Source organism: Bactrocera oleae, chromosome 2 (assembly GCF_042242935.1).
Source record: "Bactrocera oleae isolate idBacOlea1 chromosome 2, idBacOlea1, whole genome shotgun sequence".
Taxonomy (NCBI): domain Eukaryota; kingdom Metazoa; phylum Arthropoda; class Insecta; order Diptera; family Tephritidae; genus Bactrocera; species Bactrocera oleae.
The window spans coordinates 15,484,583-15,503,754 of NC_091536.1; the positions used below are offsets into that span (position 1 = coordinate 15,484,583).

The 19,172-nt window shown below is 31.5% G+C and overlaps 1 protein-coding gene and 1 long non-coding RNA gene across 13 annotated transcripts in view; one reads left to right on the top strand and one right to left on the bottom strand.

Moving 5' to 3' along the window:
- Mhcl (Myosin heavy chain-like) overlaps positions 1-19,172 on the bottom strand; it is a 129,157-nt gene that overhangs the window by 20,505 nt on the left and 89,480 nt on the right. For 8 of the 11 annotated variants that reach the window (XM_070109719.1, XM_070109712.1, XM_070109713.1 and 5 more), the window contains 2 exons: positions 14,032-14,166; positions 11,361-11,588 (listed from right to left, as the gene is read on the bottom strand). In XM_070109719.1, the coding sequence (XP_069965820.1) occupies positions 11,361-11,588; positions 14,032-14,166 (363 nt within the window). Of the gene's footprint in view, positions 1-5; positions 47-1,492; positions 1,725-11,360; positions 11,589-14,031; positions 14,167-19,172 lie in introns of those variants that run through there. The other 3 variants (XM_070109742.1, XM_070109730.1, XM_070109739.1) reach the window with 2 other exon arrangements.
- LOC138857351 (uncharacterized) lies at positions 2,901-3,788 on the top strand. Of its 2 annotated transcripts, none has more exons than XR_011396423.1 (2): positions 2,901-3,142; positions 3,210-3,788. It is a non-coding gene; the product is annotated as an uncharacterized lncRNA (long non-coding RNA). The 2 variants fall into 2 exon arrangements; XR_011396424.1 differs by having other exon boundaries at positions 3,213-3,788.

Sequence of the window (19,172 nt, forward strand, 5' to 3'; positions counted from 1 at the left end):
CGCACCCAAAAAGTTTTATTGTTTTTGGAAAATTTTGTATAATCTGCTGCTTTCGAATATTTGAAACAAATAATTTTGATTAATCACAGTTTTAATGAATTGGCGATTTACTTTCACAGTTAAAATTTTTTCGGAAACTTTTTGCAAAAATTTTGACCAGGCGAAATATTTTTTGTCATTTATTTTATTTTATTTTGTGTTTTTTATATGATATTTTTATGAAATTAAATGATTTTATTTAAACTTGATTTTAAATTAAATTGTTATTATTTTCGTTTATTGTTTTTATATTGTGCTAGAATGTAGTTTTGAATTATGTTAATATTATACTTCACTTATTTGTTTAAGAAACCCAAATAATTAATTTTCTTTCAAATATTTATAAATATAATATTTTAAAACTTAAAAATTTTAGTTAAAAGTCAATTTATCTATTTTTAAGTTGTTTTATATTCTTTTATAATTTATTATTTTTCTATCTTATTATATATACATTATCCTATTAATTAGTTAAATTTTTTTTTATGAGTGTTAATTATAGGTATAAAATATTATTTAAATGGCAATTATTTAATTTATAATTAATAAAAATTATTTCTCAAATTATATCAATTATTTTTATTTTACATTTTATAGGTTTTAATTAATTTTTTATAAATATTCTTTTCTATAATGGTATTTATTTTTATTATTTATTTTATTCCATTTTACTTTTTATTAGTTGGTATTGTGTAGTATTTTATTTAATTGTTGAATTGAATTTTCAGTTCTATTTAAAAAAAAAATTATTTTTGTTTATCTATTTTATTTTTATTTGCTATTTTTTATATATATGTATAAATTATTTTTTCATTTACATTACGTTTTTTTCTCTTTATACTTCCTATTTTAATTTTTTTTGTAATTATATATATTTTTTTTATTTATATATATATTTTTTTGTTATATTATTTTATTTTTGTCCTTTTTCCATTTGAATTTTTAAAACTTATTTTATTATATTATTAACATTTTATTTTCACTTTTTTGTTTATTTTTATTTTTTTTAATTAAAATTTTTTAAGCATATTTGACTAATTTATTACAAAATTATTTTATTTTTTACATTCTACTGTACTTAATTTCTTGAATTTTCGGTTTTTCTTCGTTTTTCATCTACTTTCTGTTAATTTACCCTAAAATAAATTTATATTATTTCTAAACTGATTTTCTTTTATGTTGTATCATATTATATATTACAACACATAATACTATATGTATGCTATGTACATATTAAAATCGTATACATGTAGTACATAAAAAAACAACAAATTTTTTGCAGTAGATTTTAAAATTCATCTTTGTCAACTTGGCAACTTTATTTTCGTTGGTAGGTGTCTAATTTTTACTTAATTAAAAGATTTATCATTCGCTTGGTTTCTGTTTTATGTATGAAAATACACTAAGAACTCTTCGCACTTTTATTCAATTCAATTTAATAAATATGTCACACTTTTACAAGGCTTTTTCCAAATTTATCTTATAAAAATATCCGATTTCCGTGTACAGCGCTACTTTTCATTTATTTCCGAGTAACACGGGCCGCGCGACCGTTTTCTTGCGAACGGATGTTCTAGTTGTCAGTTTAGCGCGAACCATTAGCTATTTTCGTAAATTACAGAAAGCGACTGCCAAATTGATTGCAAAATTTCAAGCACTCAGCGGTTCACTGCGCGTTCGGTTCGCCACTGCTACTCGGTACTGACTGACTTGGCGACTGGCTAATGGACGGACGCTGGTGATCACTTTTCATGCGCTAGGAATAGCACAGAACACTAAAACGCTCAGTGATTATTTAGCAGGCAATTGGATTCTCGCTAAACGCTGGCCGGTACATAGCCAGTTGCTTGGCAGAACATATCCGTCACTAATGTGGTATACGCAATAGACTAGAGATCGCGGTCGAAAAATAACGCAACCGAATTAACGGTTAGTGAGTGTGCCAAAGCTTTGCGAAAATAAATTCGACAAAAGTAAGCAAACAAAAAAAAAACGCAGAGAAATTAAGCATATTATGCGAATGCTGTGCTTTCCATAGCCTACTTCCTGTCGCTGTTGTTGCTGCTGAGCGCTGACGAACGTAAATACCATCCAACTAGTTGTTTTGCCCGCGGCAACAATTTGACGCACAAAACGCAGATGCCGCAAACGTATTCGCTTGAAGCATTCAAAGCGTCTGGTGATCTATGTTTCTCGTGGCGAATTATCAAATAATCGATTTACTAGGTCGCTGGGCCAAGCAACTTGCGTGCGCCTGCAGCGTGCAGCGGTCATTTTACCGATTTTCGCACTAATTCGCTACTATTCCGGGGGCTTTGTTTTACTTTGCGCGCAATCATAATTATTGCTAAATGTATCTTCTACACAGTTATACCGCAAATTGCATTTAAATTTTTTCTTAATTTTTTTTCATCTGTCTAATCTGCCACTCAATTTGTTTATTTGGTTGTCCCAATAGCACCGATTTTAAAAAAAAAAATTTTTAAATGTGTCTTTATGCGTTTGCACACGTCTACTGGTTTATTACATTAATAAATTTTGATCTTCAAAACTTTTGCCAAATGCTCGCCACATCGCGCCTGAGATTGAGCAGACCCGGTGCGTGGCTACTTAGTTGAGCATATACGCTTGTATGTGACTACTTAATTGCGAAAGTGCGTCAGGCAAAAAGTTGTTTGATTTGCGAACAATTTTTATTTTGTGTTTTTTTGTCTTCTTTGTTTTTGTGTTGAAATGTTTGTTTATTTTGCAGAGTGCGTAAAATGTTTATTACTTTAGCGGCATTAGAATCCCAAGCAAGTGAGTGGGTAATGTGGAAAGTTGATTAAAGGAAATCGATTGAAAATAGAAAAGTCAGTTAACGCTAGAGATAAGATGAATGTAAAGATTTGCCATTCATATTATTGGGGTCTACACCGTCAAGTTCAAACGTCTTACATAAAAGAGTAAGTGATCATCATCTCATCATAAATAAGAAAATCAAGCTTATCAGATTACTTGATCGAACAAAAACTGGCACTCGCATACGTTATTGCAGACAATTTCAAGGACACAATTCGGAGAAAATAAAAAGACTGAAGTGATACAGTCTTTTATGAACGCAGTATTGAAGTGTTCACTTAAGTCTTCCAAAATCTATAAAGATCAAACTATATCTCTCATATTGATAGCAGGACTCTCTTCTATGAAAGAATATGCCCACAATAGGTACATATACTATTTGTATAAAAATTATGTGACATTGATCCAAAATCGAATTGCCAATGCATTATAATCCCACATAAAAGACAAAAAATAAGCGCTCAGTATATGGTACTAATATAATGAAAACACAAACGAGGAAAGGAAAATATTAAATTCAGTGTAATTCGTAATAATTTATAACTACAAATACCATAACGTATGCAGACATATATGTATATATATCATATGTACAAGTATATCTAAAGCTAACTGACTTGATTTTTCGATTGTGGAATTACCACAGACAACATGAAAATATTATGTATGCATTTTTACATACAGGCCGAAAAAAACAACAACAGAAAACAGCTGCTTGCTGATCTTCTTGGGTCTGAAACAGAAAACACTCAAGGCAATACGATATGTCGAGCGTGGTCTATTTTTAGAATTAAAAAGGCAAATATATAAATTGTAATACATTCATATATTGTATAAGTGGCAGAAATGTATAAATATTTGCACATAAGAATGCATAAATAAATATAAATATATTGTATTTCATTGTATACGAAATGTTACACAACACTATATTATTTTGGTAAGGAACAAGCTGATCGCTAATATTCATTTAAAAAAGGAGGGGTCATGCATTCATCTCTGACAATTCTGCCATGTGCAGATGATTGAAAACGAATTAGTTAGAAAGTTACTTAAGTTGCCACTTGTTTAAAAACGTTAAAGTAAAAAAAAAAAATATATATACATCTGTAAAATTTAAAACAACTTCTAATAAAAATTTTTTAAAGGGGTTGCCTTCTTTTTTTTACATTAAATTAAAATAGTTCATAAAATTATTGCGGGAATAAAAAACCGAGAAAATGAGTACAATGTGCCTATTTTATAATGTCAAAAATTTATTTTGATTAATTTGTTAAAGCTAGTTTTTTTAATGTCTAAAGTATGGAAGTTGTACTCATTTTCTTGTTTTTTTTATTCCCAAAGTGATTTTTTGAATTATTTGATTTTAATAAATAAAATAAAAGGTGGCAACCCCATTCTAAAATATTTTTAATTAGAAGCTGTTTTAAATCTTTTAGTAATGTTTTTCATTACATATGTATATATTTTTTTTCGTTGACTTAACGTTTTTAAACAAGTGGCAACTTAACTAACTTTCTAACTTATTTGTTGTCAATCATCTGCACCTATCAGGATTGTCAGAGGTGAATGCAAGACCGCTTTCTTTTCGACAGCGACCAATTCTGAGGAGTTATCATCCTGCAAATGTATAAGTTTAGCTTACAAAAATATACTTTTCCGGTAACATACGCTTCTGTGTGTAAAAATGTAAATGTATTTACCCAACGGTTACGAAATGCGCAGAAGAGGCACACAAAAACATATTGTAATGGTCAATATGAAATGTAAAAGTGTAAACATGTTGAAAGTAAAATGATTTTTCTTCTTTTTTTCGTAAATAGAAAACTACATTAATTTATGATATCCGTGCTAAGTGAAACGCCACACTAATGTAAACTAAAAAAAAAACACACACAAAGCAAACTTTGCAAACAATCAAATTCCTCTGTAAATTTCTTGGATAAACAGAAAGAGGCTTAATTAAGAAGAAATGTGAATGGATGTAAACTTTAATTGGATACAGGGTGACAAAAACTGAATGTAACGTAATGGGTGGCAACATGGCAATGAAAGTACTTTCAAGAAAGTTTCAATAAGCTTTTTTTTCGAAAATAGAAAGAAATCTTACACTTCAATTATTTTTAATATTTCATTGAATATCTTATAATTATTGCCATTAAAATGTCATTAATGCTTAAAGTTAGACAGAAGTATGAAAGAGAGTCGATTAAGATATTTACTTATACGAGTATTCACAATTTTGGAGCATTGGGAGCATAAAGCGTTCGAATGTATTCAGTGTAAAAAGTATTATTACTATAAAAACCCTGACTCTTATTTATTCATCTTTAACTAAAGCGTATAAAAAGTTGAGTGAAAAAATAATGCTTCCACCATTTAGATTTGTATGAAGTAACAGGATTGGCGAAATGAAAAAAATCTTAATAAATTCAGAAGCAAACGGAAGCATTCCCAGTTTGAAACGCATGGTCGATATGAACAATATCTTTAGGATGTAAGGACGAGAGAAGTAGAAGACAAAGCAAGGTATAAAAACGCCCATTTTTGTGTCTTACAGTATAAATGAAATCAGAGAATAACAATTTTTTATGGTGAAATCTTGACAATCGGCACACCATGTACCTTCTTTATAAGTCTACGTTCTCTGATAAAATTAACAATGAAATTTGTCTATCTTGCGAAAATAATGCGAAGGGAATGTATGGATAATGACCATCGACTCATTGAAAATGAGAACATAAACAAATGCACATTATAATATGTTTCAGGCAACCCGCGTAATTGTTGTTAGCGTATAATAATTATAATTATTTTTTTTTTTGTAGCTTTTTAAATTGTTATTCATTAATGATCTATGCGAGTGGAAGACTATTTGTTGTGATAAAGTAGCAGCTGCAAAATTTCAAAATAAAAGCAATATTACAAAAACAATCGTTGGCTATATGCCGGTAGAGCTTGAGTTAAGGGGTTATATCCACTTATAAATTTCAAAACAAAATCGATTTGTTTTTTGTTTGAATATATATCGAATAAACATACATACAAGCATATTTAAGAATATTCTCTGAAATTTTAAGTTAATCGGGCAAATAGTTTCAAAAATATGAGCTTATTTGTATGAACTTTGACATAGAGTATTACGAGTAAGCTCCCAAAACTTTAAACGTGTTTTTCTCGAAACGGTGTTTTCAGAATCGGTGAGGAAGACTCTTCGAAACGGCTGTACCAGACTTGATACGGCCTTTTAGATATATTTGTAAGATAATAATCGAAAAATAAGATTTTTGATAACAATTTCGATTTTTTAAGCAAAGTATAAATTTTGTCCCAAAAATTACTTTTTTGGGAAAGCGCCATTTATCAAATATCAAAATTTTGACAAGTCCTTCCATTATTACCTTTACTCATTTATAGTAATAATTTTTTTGGTTTTTAGATTTGCAATAATTTTAAACAGACTAATCATCTTCACCGCCAGAGAGTTTTTTTCGGAGATCCTTCGGGAGATCGGCTACGGCATTACCAAATTTTTCAATTAATAAAGTAAATTTCATTATGTAAATTTACCTTTATGTTATTTATTTATTAAATAAAATGCCTCATCAAAAGAAAAATCAGAAAAATAAACGCGTTTTTTCTGAATATAGATCCTTAAGACTAGCTACATATTTAGATTTATAGTAAAAATTACGAGCATATTCCACATTATTACCTTTTTTAAAATACGATTAGCTTTTGCAAGGTATAGTGTAAGATAAAAACATGATAAGATAATGAGTTATCAAATAAATTGCTCAGAAATACTTGAATAACCAAAATCAGCTGAAACACCTAAAATAAACTTTTTTAAACAGTTAATTGACATTTTCTCAATCTATATTTAATTTCGTTTATTGTTTATTTTTAATTTCTTACATTTTATTTAATTTTTATACGCATACCACCGATTTCCCATTATCTATCTTCCAACAAGTTGTTTGGGAATTTAAGAGTACAAAAGCGCTTTGCGTCAATATGTGTCGTATGCTCAGCGATCGGTTTGACTCATTCGATAAATACGAGCCATAAATACTTTCGCATCCTTTTTTTAATTCTTGAACAGAATTCTATTTGAAATATGTACTGTCACTGTGGCATGTCTACGGATGCGTATTTTTAGTTGGCCTTTCTAATGCTGACCGAAAGAGCATCGAACGAATGCGTACGAGTAAATGTGATCGAGTGATTTACTCGTTCGATTTTTGGCATTTCATGTAAGTTCGTAAAATTCTGTGAATATTATCGTCAGCAAAAATTCGCATTAGATTAGGCAGCTACCGGCCGTCGACGTCTAACTTATTTGATCTTATTTAATTGTCGACAGCTACACAAAATTAGATATAAACGTAATGCGAATGGGAAATACAGAAAAATGTCATAATGGTAGTGTTTTATTTTTATTTTTTCCGTGAGCATTGGTTTCTTACGTTATGATAGTAGTTAAGATATTCAAAGGGAAGAGCCTTGCTAATTTAATACTTTTTAAAAAAAATTTAGAGCCCTTGGACAAAATGATTTAAAATATTTTCAGCGAATAGTGTAACTATCAGGGCAGTATTAGTATTTTGTCATCGCTCTACTTGTATTTCTAATTCACCACTCCCATTCTTTCAAATGTTAACCGTAAGCAGCTTAAAAAACTTCAGAAAGCAATTTCTACAGAGCAGTATTGAATTCCCAAGTAATATTTATGGACGGTCTTCGGTTTACTAATATATGAATGTAGAATTTCCTGTTTATACATATAGTTGAGATTTCTACATTGAAATTCTCAGTCTCGATTTAGGGCATCAAATATAAAACTGGCCTTCACGCACTGCATTATTTAACGACGATCTGTTTAGTATGATCTATGTAGTGTCAGATTATTTTTATTTCAAGTTTTAAATTTTAGTAGAAACCATAATTTAGTTTGGATGTATTATTATATTATCAATATGCCGGTATGAAAAACCAGATGGTGCCACTGTTTACTTAGATATAAAGAAAATTCGTGTGCTATGCTACGCTATTAAAAAGCTATATTATGTTATATATTTTTTTTTACACTTTAAAAACAATATTTTAATTGTTTTCGTATTCGAAAAATTTACATTTTCACTTATTTATTAAGTAATAACATTTTCAAGTCTAAAAACCCAATAAATATGTACATACATACAAATATATGTATATTACTGCATTGTTATTTAGTGTTTGTCCGAAATTAGTTCATGGTTGTTCGCACAATTTTGTGTTAAGACCTTAAAATGCAGATTTTCTAATATATACAAATGTATGTGTCAAGTAATAATATTCAGTATACATTTTTTAACGATTTGATTTATTGCGTTGTTTTGCTAAAATTAACAACAACAAAAAATAAAAGGTTAAGTGGAAAATTTGTCTCCCAAAAAAAAAAAATCTATTTGAACTTAATTGATGCTGACATTAGCAGGGAGCAGCTGTTGTTACATAATTTTTGTGAAATTTTGAAAAATTTAGAGAGAAATTTTTTGATTTTAGCATTGACGAAAATATAAACCAGCAAAAATGTTAACTTCGATTACGCCGAAGCTATAATACAAAATTTTTCATACAAAAGCTTAATTTTCATCGGTCAGTTAGTATGGCAGCTATATGCTATAGTGTGGTCGGATCAGAAATATTTGTTAAAAGTTTATAGAGTTGCCTTGGACCATAATCCATGCAGAAATTCGTAAAGATATCTTGTCAAATAGAAAAGTTTTGCATACAGGAACTTAATTTTGAACGTTCAGTTTGTATGTCAGCTATATGCTCTAGTAATCCGAGATAACGCCGGTTCCCACAAATGAGCAGCAGGAAAAAAGAACATGTGCAACATTTCAGATCGATATCTAAAAATTTGAAGGACTCGTTTGCATATATACAGACAAACAGACAGACATGGCTAAATTGACTCAGTTCAGCATACTGATCATTTATATACATACATAAATAGCTGCTCCTTTCTGGGTGTGTCAAACTATATCTAAGGTATAGATAGTTCAGGGTTTTATAATAAAAATTATCAAATGTAAACCAAAAATTAAAAATAATAAAATATGTGTATTCACTAAACATTAAACATATTGTGGTGGATATTTATTTGTGTTTGTTTTTTTTGTTTTGTTTCTGTGTCTGGAATTTTTGAAACACAAAAATGCATTATTTTTGTAAGCGAATTAATAAACAAAATGCAAACTTATATAATTGCGTGTAACTGTAATCATAACAGAGTGGCAAATGCCCGCAAGTTCATTTCGCACATTTCTCATTTGGCAATTTATTTATTTCTGCACATATTTTATTCGTTTTGATTAGCCGCCATAACAAAGTGCGAACGCCATGGCCTAAAGTGAAAGGCGCACAAAAGAATTTGCATTGGCATAACAACAAAAAAAAATATCTAAAGTATTGCGTGAATTTTAGCACAGTCGCAATAAAACTGAAAGTGCAAAGATATGTAAAGTCTAAAAATATTTGTTTTATTATTGTAAAAATATATTGTGAAAAAAAATCGCAACAAAATAACAAAACAAAAAAGAAATATTTTCAATGCAAATATTTTTAAATGCAGACAAATGCATAATATTTTTTAACTGGCGCATTGTTCCATGAAACGCTCAGCAATATTTATGATTTCGTTATTATAGCGTGGCTAAAATGAATATTTTTATTTCATTTTCGTGTATATATGTATGTATATATTCTTCAATAAAAGAATTTATAGCGACAGTAATTAAAATTAATTAAATTGGCGTATATATGCATTTGAGGAGTGCTCAAATTGTTGCTCTCGGAATATAGTAGCTGCACGCAAATATGCAGAAATAAAATTATGAGAACAAGGGTGTAATAAAAAAAAAATTGTACTGGCATTTATCTCTTTTTAATCTTTTCGATTTGTGTAAAAAAAACCCGAATATTTTGTAACTTATAAAAAGAAAACATGGCTATTGATTCTTGGTAATGATCCGATATCATATTCTTCTCGATTGCCGGTACTCATTAAATGTATCGAAGACGAATACGCGATTCTACGCGATATATTGCTTGCGCATACTCGTACTACAAAGGGATGATCTCTGAAAATGCAGATAAATTTTTCACAGCACAGACCGAATTCCTTGAAATATTTACATTTTTACTTGTATCTTACATTCCCAACATACAGCGTCTACCAATAGGGATGCCGTGATTTTGATAGCTCGTGGCGGCCATGTTTGTTTGCGGCTTTGTGTCAAATTTAGTCAGTGCATTCAGTAAGGTTGCCATTTCATCTGGTCACGCTTCATTTTGGAAAAGTGCTTGAAAGCTTAAAAATTGTGCAATATGGTATTACGCAAATTCACGTTCATCGATCATGAGCCCCATTTCTTGCTTAATGGCTTCGTAAACAAACAAAATTGTCGCTATTACGGTGAGTCAAATCCTCGTGTGGAAACGCAGTGGCATCCCCAAAAATTGGCCATTTGGTGTGGAGGCGGCACCATCAGGCCTTATTTGTTTCGAAATGAGGCAGGAAATGCGACCGTTACACGATGTTGATTGAATTTTTTCCCATGAATTTGATGAAATCCAAAATTTCCAAAAAGACGGTTCGCCACCTTATGTTTCACGTTTAAACATGGACAAATTGCGTTCAAAGTGTGATGACACGTTGATTTAAAAAAATGGCCCAGTCAAATGGCCGCCAAGATCATGGGATTTAACATTTATTTTATTATATTTTACATACTTAAACGGTACACACATAATATTATATAAACATATTTGAGGTGGTTACAGAGCTAAATTAAAGTCGTATAGCAACTTCACATTTATTTCTATATTAATTTTAGTTATTGCTTGCTTCTGCATAGACTGGATGAGAAACTGTGATTGTTCTTTCACAAAATGAGAATTACGGCTTCAGTTAACTTCAAAATACTGTTAACAGTAAAAACAAAAAATCTTTCAACTTCCAAACTGCAGCATTTCCCCCTAAAGCCGCTATCTGAATTTATAAACTCTCAAAAGGGTCTAGTGAAAGTTAACTAGTCTGATCTACAATATCTGGACTCAAACTCTATAGCATCGAACTAAATTTTGCTATGAATATAAATTAAAAATATTTGACACATTCATGGTATTTGTGAGGTCAACTCTTTTTATTGCATCTGACATTCGAACTACTAGCTCTACAGTATACGAGTATATACATATCTGGCTATATATGAACCCGAAATTTTTACAATATGAACGCTTCCCAGGTGGTAGATCAGCGGTTTATAAAAAAAACGATATTTCAAGATTAAGAGTCTTGGGAATATAGATTCGATACTAATGGAATTATTACATAATCAGTTTGCTCCAATTTAAGTAACTATATAAATAACTATATTTAATATATTATCATCGCTTAATCGAAAACAATGAACACTCTTTTCACTCACCTTCGCTTCCAATTTCTGATTTTCAGTCTTCAATTCGTTGCGATCGTTTTCGATTTTCTCCAATTTGGCGCGCAGCATTGCCAGTTCCTCATTCGCCGATTTCAATTGCTCCTCAGTGCGGTGGACATTTAGCAGAGGCGTAACACGCACCAACAGGCGCCACCAGGGCCAATCACGAACTGCGAGAAACGCTTTGACGTTACGTTGAATGCAACGTACGGCCAACTCCTGATGGATAGTAAAAAAAAACACAAACAAAAATAACGTAAATGCATGAAAATTAATGTACTTAATAATAATGGAAATATTACAATAACAATAAAATTGCAAGTGATTTCAAAAGCTTTTAGATTGCAAAAATTACTATAAAAATTCGCAAGAGTATTGAAAAGCGATTATAAAATGCATAACTATAAAAATGTGGAAATGGAAATATTTTAAAACAGGAAATGTAGCTATGGAAGTATATTTACGAGCATGTATGTATGTATGTATGTATATGTCTATACATTTGGCATGAACATCGCTAGATTTATGACAGAGTGTCAGCAACATATTCGCCAAAGCTGACAACTAACAAACTACCAAACTGCCAAGTATCACTAACTAGTTTGATGACTGTTGTTTTTGTTGCACATATTTTCCCTATAACATACAGTATTTGTTGCTGTTGTACCATATTAACAAGTGGCTGTTGCATATGCGCACGAGTATCGCCGACAAATCAATAAGCAACAGCGCAACGCGGAATGCATTTTAATTAATATTAATGCCAGCAACAACTACATGGATGCAAGAAATTGCACATAAGGCTTGGAGGAAGGGCCGAAACGTTGTATAACGTACATATTAAGGTATGCCTGAATGTATGTATGTATATACCCGTGTTCATCTAGTTCGAGACAACTCAGTCGATAAGTTGTCAAAGTTGTTTTTCTTTGTAAAAGTTTTATCGATAAAAGATTGATAATAGCATTACCACAGGAAGATTTATATTTGTTAAATAAATATCATTTATCATTTCCAAAAACTATTATGGATAAACTTAATGCTCCTGAAGCAACAACAACTAAATGGGGTAGTTATTAATAGGAAGCCAAAAGGATGGACAAAAATTGAGAGACACACACAAAAGGACCAAATGTAAGAATACGAGGTGTGTCCAAAAAATAATGGGAATTTAAAAATGATACTTTCGCCGGTATGGCGTGGGCCGCTAAGGCCCCAGTCTTCATATTCGCCAGCCATGGCTCCGTATGACTTTTTTCTATTTTCAAAAATAAAGAGAAGCTTAAAGGATCGTAGTTTTACAAGCATATGAAAGCGCATCGTTTAAGAATAGCTAAAGGCTATCCCAAAAATTAAGATTGTGAAGTGTTTAGACGATTGGAAGAACCGCTGGCATAAGTGCATAATATCGAATGGAGACTGTTTTGAAGGCGACAACATTAATGTAGAAAAAAATATATTATTCAAAAAACAGAAATCCCCTACATATTTTGAACACACCTCGTATACTGTACAAAAGTTGAATTGAAAAAAAAAAACGATCACAAAGCCAAACAAAATGGAACTTTAGTATATAGCAAAACTTGGTTGGATAAAATGGGCAGCATCCACAGGAGTAACAGGTGGCAGAGGTTCAAAATTTTTGTTTTCTCATATTTATAATTACAGCACATAAATTCTTTGGTAACCTATAGGGAAAAATTGGCATGAGAGCTGTTGATTTGGCCTTGAAGGAAACAGGGAGACAACCAATGCCAGAAATTACAATTTAATTTAAATTCAAAATATATAGAATTTATTTATTTCAGATTAATGTCGGCTTTCATTATTAATTAGATATACATTATACTTTTCGATTGAAGCCCGAATGTTGATTTAGACCGTCTTTATTTAGTTTAAACACATAAACATTCCAAAGATGGTTAGCGTACACGTTGCTTTTCAAGTAACCGCATAAAAGGAAGTCGCCCTTGTCAGATTTGGGTGACGCGCGTACGTCAAGCTCTTTTTGACATCGGACGTTCAGGAAATTTTTGTTACAGAAACTTTCCATTGTAACATAGCGCGCCATGAAACCATTGTTTGTCAAAATATTTTGCACGCATTTGCAAACAGACATAACAACCTTCATAGACTAGTTTGAAATATAAATATAACCCAGTGATAGTTTTGGCATAAACGCCGATCCCAATAGTCACTTTTTGGTCATGCAATGACATTTCATGAATCTCGATTTGATTTTGTGTTTCCGCAAACATGGAAACTTTGGTTATTACCGCCGCAAGAGTAAATTATTGGTATACATACTCGTCAAAATTTGACTTTGCAACTTTTTCGGCGCTTTATTTCATGTCGAAAGATTCATTATTAAAATTGTACTGATATTTAATATCCAAAAAGATCTCTCTTAGAAAATGTCAAAACATTTACGTTCACATTATGACATAAAAGATAGCGCACCCTGTATTATGCAAATATGTTGGAAAATATTGCCAACAGCAGAACAAATAACAGATGAAAACTTTTTTTTTCTAAAAAAAAACATTGTAAAATAATTGAAGGCGAATATAAAGTGTGTAAATATTTGCAACATACAGAAGTGAGTGAGTGTGTTTTTCTGTAAAATCTAACAATTAAATTTCATCATAACGACCACACCCACCTGTACGCGTCGGCGTGCCACCTGTTTACGTGCCAAATAGCCGCGGCAATAAGCCTGCAACTGTATGATGCGATCCGACAGCAGTTCATCACGTTTTGCTTCCAATTCGCTCAAAACACCAGAACGGAATAAAATCTGCAACGAAAAGAGAAACAAAAATAGGAAAAATTAGAAATTTATACGAGAAATTATAGATACTATATAGTATGTGTGTATGGTATATGTGAAAGGTGGAAGTAAATTCATAGCATGTAATTGCAAATGCACATCAGGAAAGAGTTTCATTTGAATTTCATTGGAAATGAGTATAAAAACTATGCGATGATGCAATAAAAATGGTGCTGAAACTTTTTCGCATGAAATTTTTACGATTTGAATGTTCGGCAAGTTTTTATCCGAATGAATCACTTTATATGATAATGAATATCTAAATGCGCTCTAAAAGTGTCTTTCCGAAATGAAGAATTCATTAAAATTATAAAGAATAGCATATTATATTTAAAACAAGATAACACGTTAACTTCTGTTGCACTGAAGCAATAATACCCCTCACAGGTGCATTTCTTTAAGCAACGATTTACCATACATACAAGTACAATGGAAAACGTTGTGCTAGCCGCTTTGTGTGATATAAGCAAACATTAAGTCGAACTAAGGGTACATAAGATGTCTTCGATTCGCCATTTTCCTGCTCGCCATCTTTGCGCGCTGCTCACTTGTTACAAAATTGCATGTAACAGCAACAACAAAGGTATCCAGTTGGTAGATACTTCACTAAATTGGTATAATCGCTATATTCAAGGCTACCAAGTTTTTTTTTTATTATTTTAGAACAATTTTTTTTTTACATTTTTTGACACGGTAAAAAGAATTTCTCCACCAAGAAAGAATCATAGCACAATTGTTCATGCGTCAGAGGACATGCTAGCGCAGGGTTGCACCACAAGTGCTGTATGAACAGCTCGTATAGTTTGTTCGACTCTCTAACTCTAACGCTTGGCGTATTGAAGACAGCTATAATAAGTATACGATCTGAATAAATTGCTCGGAGATTGTAGCATTGTCTTAGACAATAATATATGCCAAATTTCGAAAATGTTGTATAAATTATTAAACAAAAAAAAAATTTATGGCTGCTATATCGTATAGTGGTTGAATTTCGGCGGTTTGAAATATATATGGACTGGTGCGTGTATATAAAGACAAATGGACGGACAAAAAGACAGACGTACATGACTAATTCGATACAGCTCGTCACGCTGATTATTTATATACCATATACTCGTATATTTGTTTTTTTGGGTGTTACAAACCTTATAGAAAACTTTGTTCAGGGTAAGTATACAAATATACATATAATATTTTTTGTATTTATATTTAGTATTTTCACACGCATAGAACATTTTTAAGACTATATAACTTGCAAAAGATAAAAGTGAGAACAAAAGGCGATACAAATGATAAAAAACGGAATAGCATATGTATATACATATGATTATTGAAACATAAATATGTTGCAAATTTCAAAGCTTCATCGTTACTTTTTATTGAACTACAATATATAAGATGAAATAAACTCGAAGATAATAAAGAATCAAAAATTTATTGTTTTAAAAGATAATTGAGACAATTCAGACATGACAGCGAGACCTATTGAAGAACAAAGTAACCAAAAATCGATTGTAAAAATAGCTTTGTTGGAGTAGAGGTATCACAAATTATTACAAAAGTAACGGTGAATTATAGAAAAGGTAGTGCGATCGACACCTGTGAAAGCTCGAAATACATCTCATCATCAATTTACAATGCTACAGTTTACCAAAATTCGATCATTTCCAGTCTTTCTGCTGCAAGATGTTAATGAAGCTTGAGTCAACTTAAGCTAAAGTTGATATTTAGGTTTCTAATGAAAATGTGGATATGTCGACTAGTTACCACTTCATCGAAATTTGAGAATTAATATTTTAGAATATTGTTTAATAAAAAAATAACGTCGAATTCCGAGTATGTTGGTCAAAATAATTGGAGTTTTATCCATTAGCATATATATTATATATATGATTGGACACAGTCAGACTTACAAGTGGCTCGACTAAAAGTTTTGGAATATACTCGTAGTATATTTAAAGAGCACGTGCTTGAAAATGGCTTGAGCCAAATATTTCGGTTGTTTTGAAATGGTTTTGAATAAAAAGATTGGCTAAAGTTTGAAAAATAAAGATGGAGTAGAAAAGAATTGAATTCAAATGGTTTACTTTATTATTGCTTTTACAGCATATTTTTCTACAAGACACTAAAGCTTAAGCGTATCGAATTGAAGTGGCGAATCGACTATGATTATAGTCGTCTATGTGCTCATTATTTCAAGGTGTTTAATACATCAGACTTAGAACTTGTTAGGATTTGTCGAAACTAGAAAACTACATATAAAATTGTTTAGATCAAGTCAAGTCGTTAACATTCTCATTAAAACAATTAAAAATGTGTTTTAAGAAGTAATTTCCACTGCTAACACCAAGATTCAATAAATCTCTTCATTAACATAATTCAATGTGTTAAGCATGTCAAGTTTACGAGCATGAATTGCAAGTGCCGTACACAAAATACGATAAGCCAACAGTTGATGCTCGTTGGTGTGATCAGGTGGACAGAAAATTGGCTTGTAACAGTGAAAAAACAAAAAACTAAATACAAATAAAATAAACACAACGGATTTCATAGCACGAAGGGTAAAGAAACACACAATTTATCTCAAGTTTTCACTGAATGCAGGGTATTCAGCGTAAATACTCGTATGCACTTAAGGTTCGTGCAGGTGTCGATCGCAGGGCGCTAGTGATGTAACAGATTACATCCGAAAACGCAAAAGAGTAGAAAAAAGGAAAATAAAACAAACAAACAACATAATTAAACGTGTATATAATTTAAATAAATAATAAATAAAGCGGGGTACACACCCAATAATGGGTGATGTAATGTGGCAAGCAAAGCAATATGCGCACAAACATACATACATGTGCATATGTGCTCGCAGACAACGCTGCCAAAAGCGGCATGAGAAAGTTGGCCGGATTTGATCGATGGGACGATCAAACGGTAAGACTAAAGTGGCCACAAATGTGGGTATATATAAATAAATGCTCATTATACGCGCAACACTCAAATGCCAATCAAAATTTATACGAAAGAGCAGGGAATTAAAACAACAAAAGCAACATGCAAATGGAAAGCAAAACAATCGAGTAATTAAAATACCTGCGAATTAATAAAATTTATAAATGGCTATATAAGTGTGCGTATGGCTATGTGTATGCGTGTGTATGTATCTGTGCACACGTATAGTTAACTAAACATAGATTTAAAGCAGCCCTAAACGACAAATCCGCATTTATCATCAAAGACAGCGCAAAAGGCGCAAAGACATTAAAATTCACAAGCACATATACATACGAGTACATACCTAAGCATACTTATATACATTATGTTTTATGTAAATAATTAAAAATAAATTTATAGTGAAAATGCAACGAGTTATTAAGTAATAAACGCGTAGGGCATAAATAAAGGCAAGCAACTACACCAACAAACATTTAAATAAACCAGTCAACCAACCCGCCAACCGGCTAAGCAATCGATCGCTCGATCGTCGGTGCAGTCAACGAGTCTTGCTTGCCACATAAAGACTTAAAGCCAAGCTTTTATGTTGATGCTGCGATAGTATTAACAAATAAGGATGCGATGGCGAAGTTCAGCAACTCGCATATGTACATATGTATGAATATTTTATTTGTTATTGCATTTTTGTTGTAGTGTCTCAAAAGCCAATTGTATAATCTTAAGTGCAGCAATGACAAGCAGTGTGGATTCAATGGAAATTGAACACTTTTTACGAGGATAGTATGATCAGTTTCCTACTCCGCATGCAACACTGCGACTTCAAACTATCAGTTTCTTTTTTTATACTAATAAACTTGGATCCGCAAAATGTTGTCCATAACAATCTAGCTCCAAACAAATGTATTCAAATTTCGGCAGAAAAAGACATCGCTTAAACCAAAATAATGCCTTTCTTGCTATCTCTAGTCATTGACCACAAACTAGGGCGCGTTAACAATAAGTCTAAGCGTTTTGGACTGATATCGTTGAAGAATTTCAATATTTGATTTTCGGTACCCCACAATTGGATGACATATGTCCATAAAGGCTTTAAACTAGCCAGTAGCAGTCAGAAATAACTGAGAAAATATTATATCTCGAATATAAACAGCCGCTGAGAGAAAGATAAGCAATGAGCAGACTGAGATTGCGCCTCTCTAGGATGCTACTTATTTTAATGAATATCTTACAAAACGCGACTCATATGTTACGATACCTTGTAACGAGAAATATTCATTTAAGCATGTGTACCTGAACACCTAAAAGCTGTTCACTACTTTGATTATTGTTGGATCTCTATTTATGAATCCATGTTTTATTCAATGTTCTGAAAAATTTACAGTCTTTTGTTGACATACTCGTACGAATAAATCAGGAAAAATCAAGAAATAATCAAAGAAAATCAACACCGACTAAAATTATTTTGAACCACTGAAGAGAATAATATAATACTTATTTTTAAACAAAAATTAATCGAAAGAACTTGAAGAACTTCTCAAACAAAGCAATGCAATGATTCGATGACCAAATCTGAAGATGAATCTCAGTAGCAAAATATTTGAGTGTTGTGAGCAAAACGGTCTATTCCTAGTAAGGCTAGCAAAAACGTTGAATTTATTGCAATTGAACTAGCTTTTTTTTAAGCAAACGCGTTAAGGACGAAAATTTTAGGGAAATAAAAAGATAATATTCTTAGGGACTCTCACTGATTCAAGTAACTACCCTCGCCTTCACATATGTTCGCAAGTATTTCCAATATGTATGGTATTACTGCTAGATGGACTATTTTATTGTCAGCTAGTAAGCTATTACAGCTGATACCAGCAGCCATTACACATGTTTGACATAACTACATACAACAACTATAGCAAAATAGTTAAAGGGAAATAGTGAAGATTTATAAGACGACTCCCTGGCGGCTATTGCGCTCTGGATGCCTCAACAAAACAGGCAAAGTACGTATTGCTCTGCTTTGTTTTGCATTA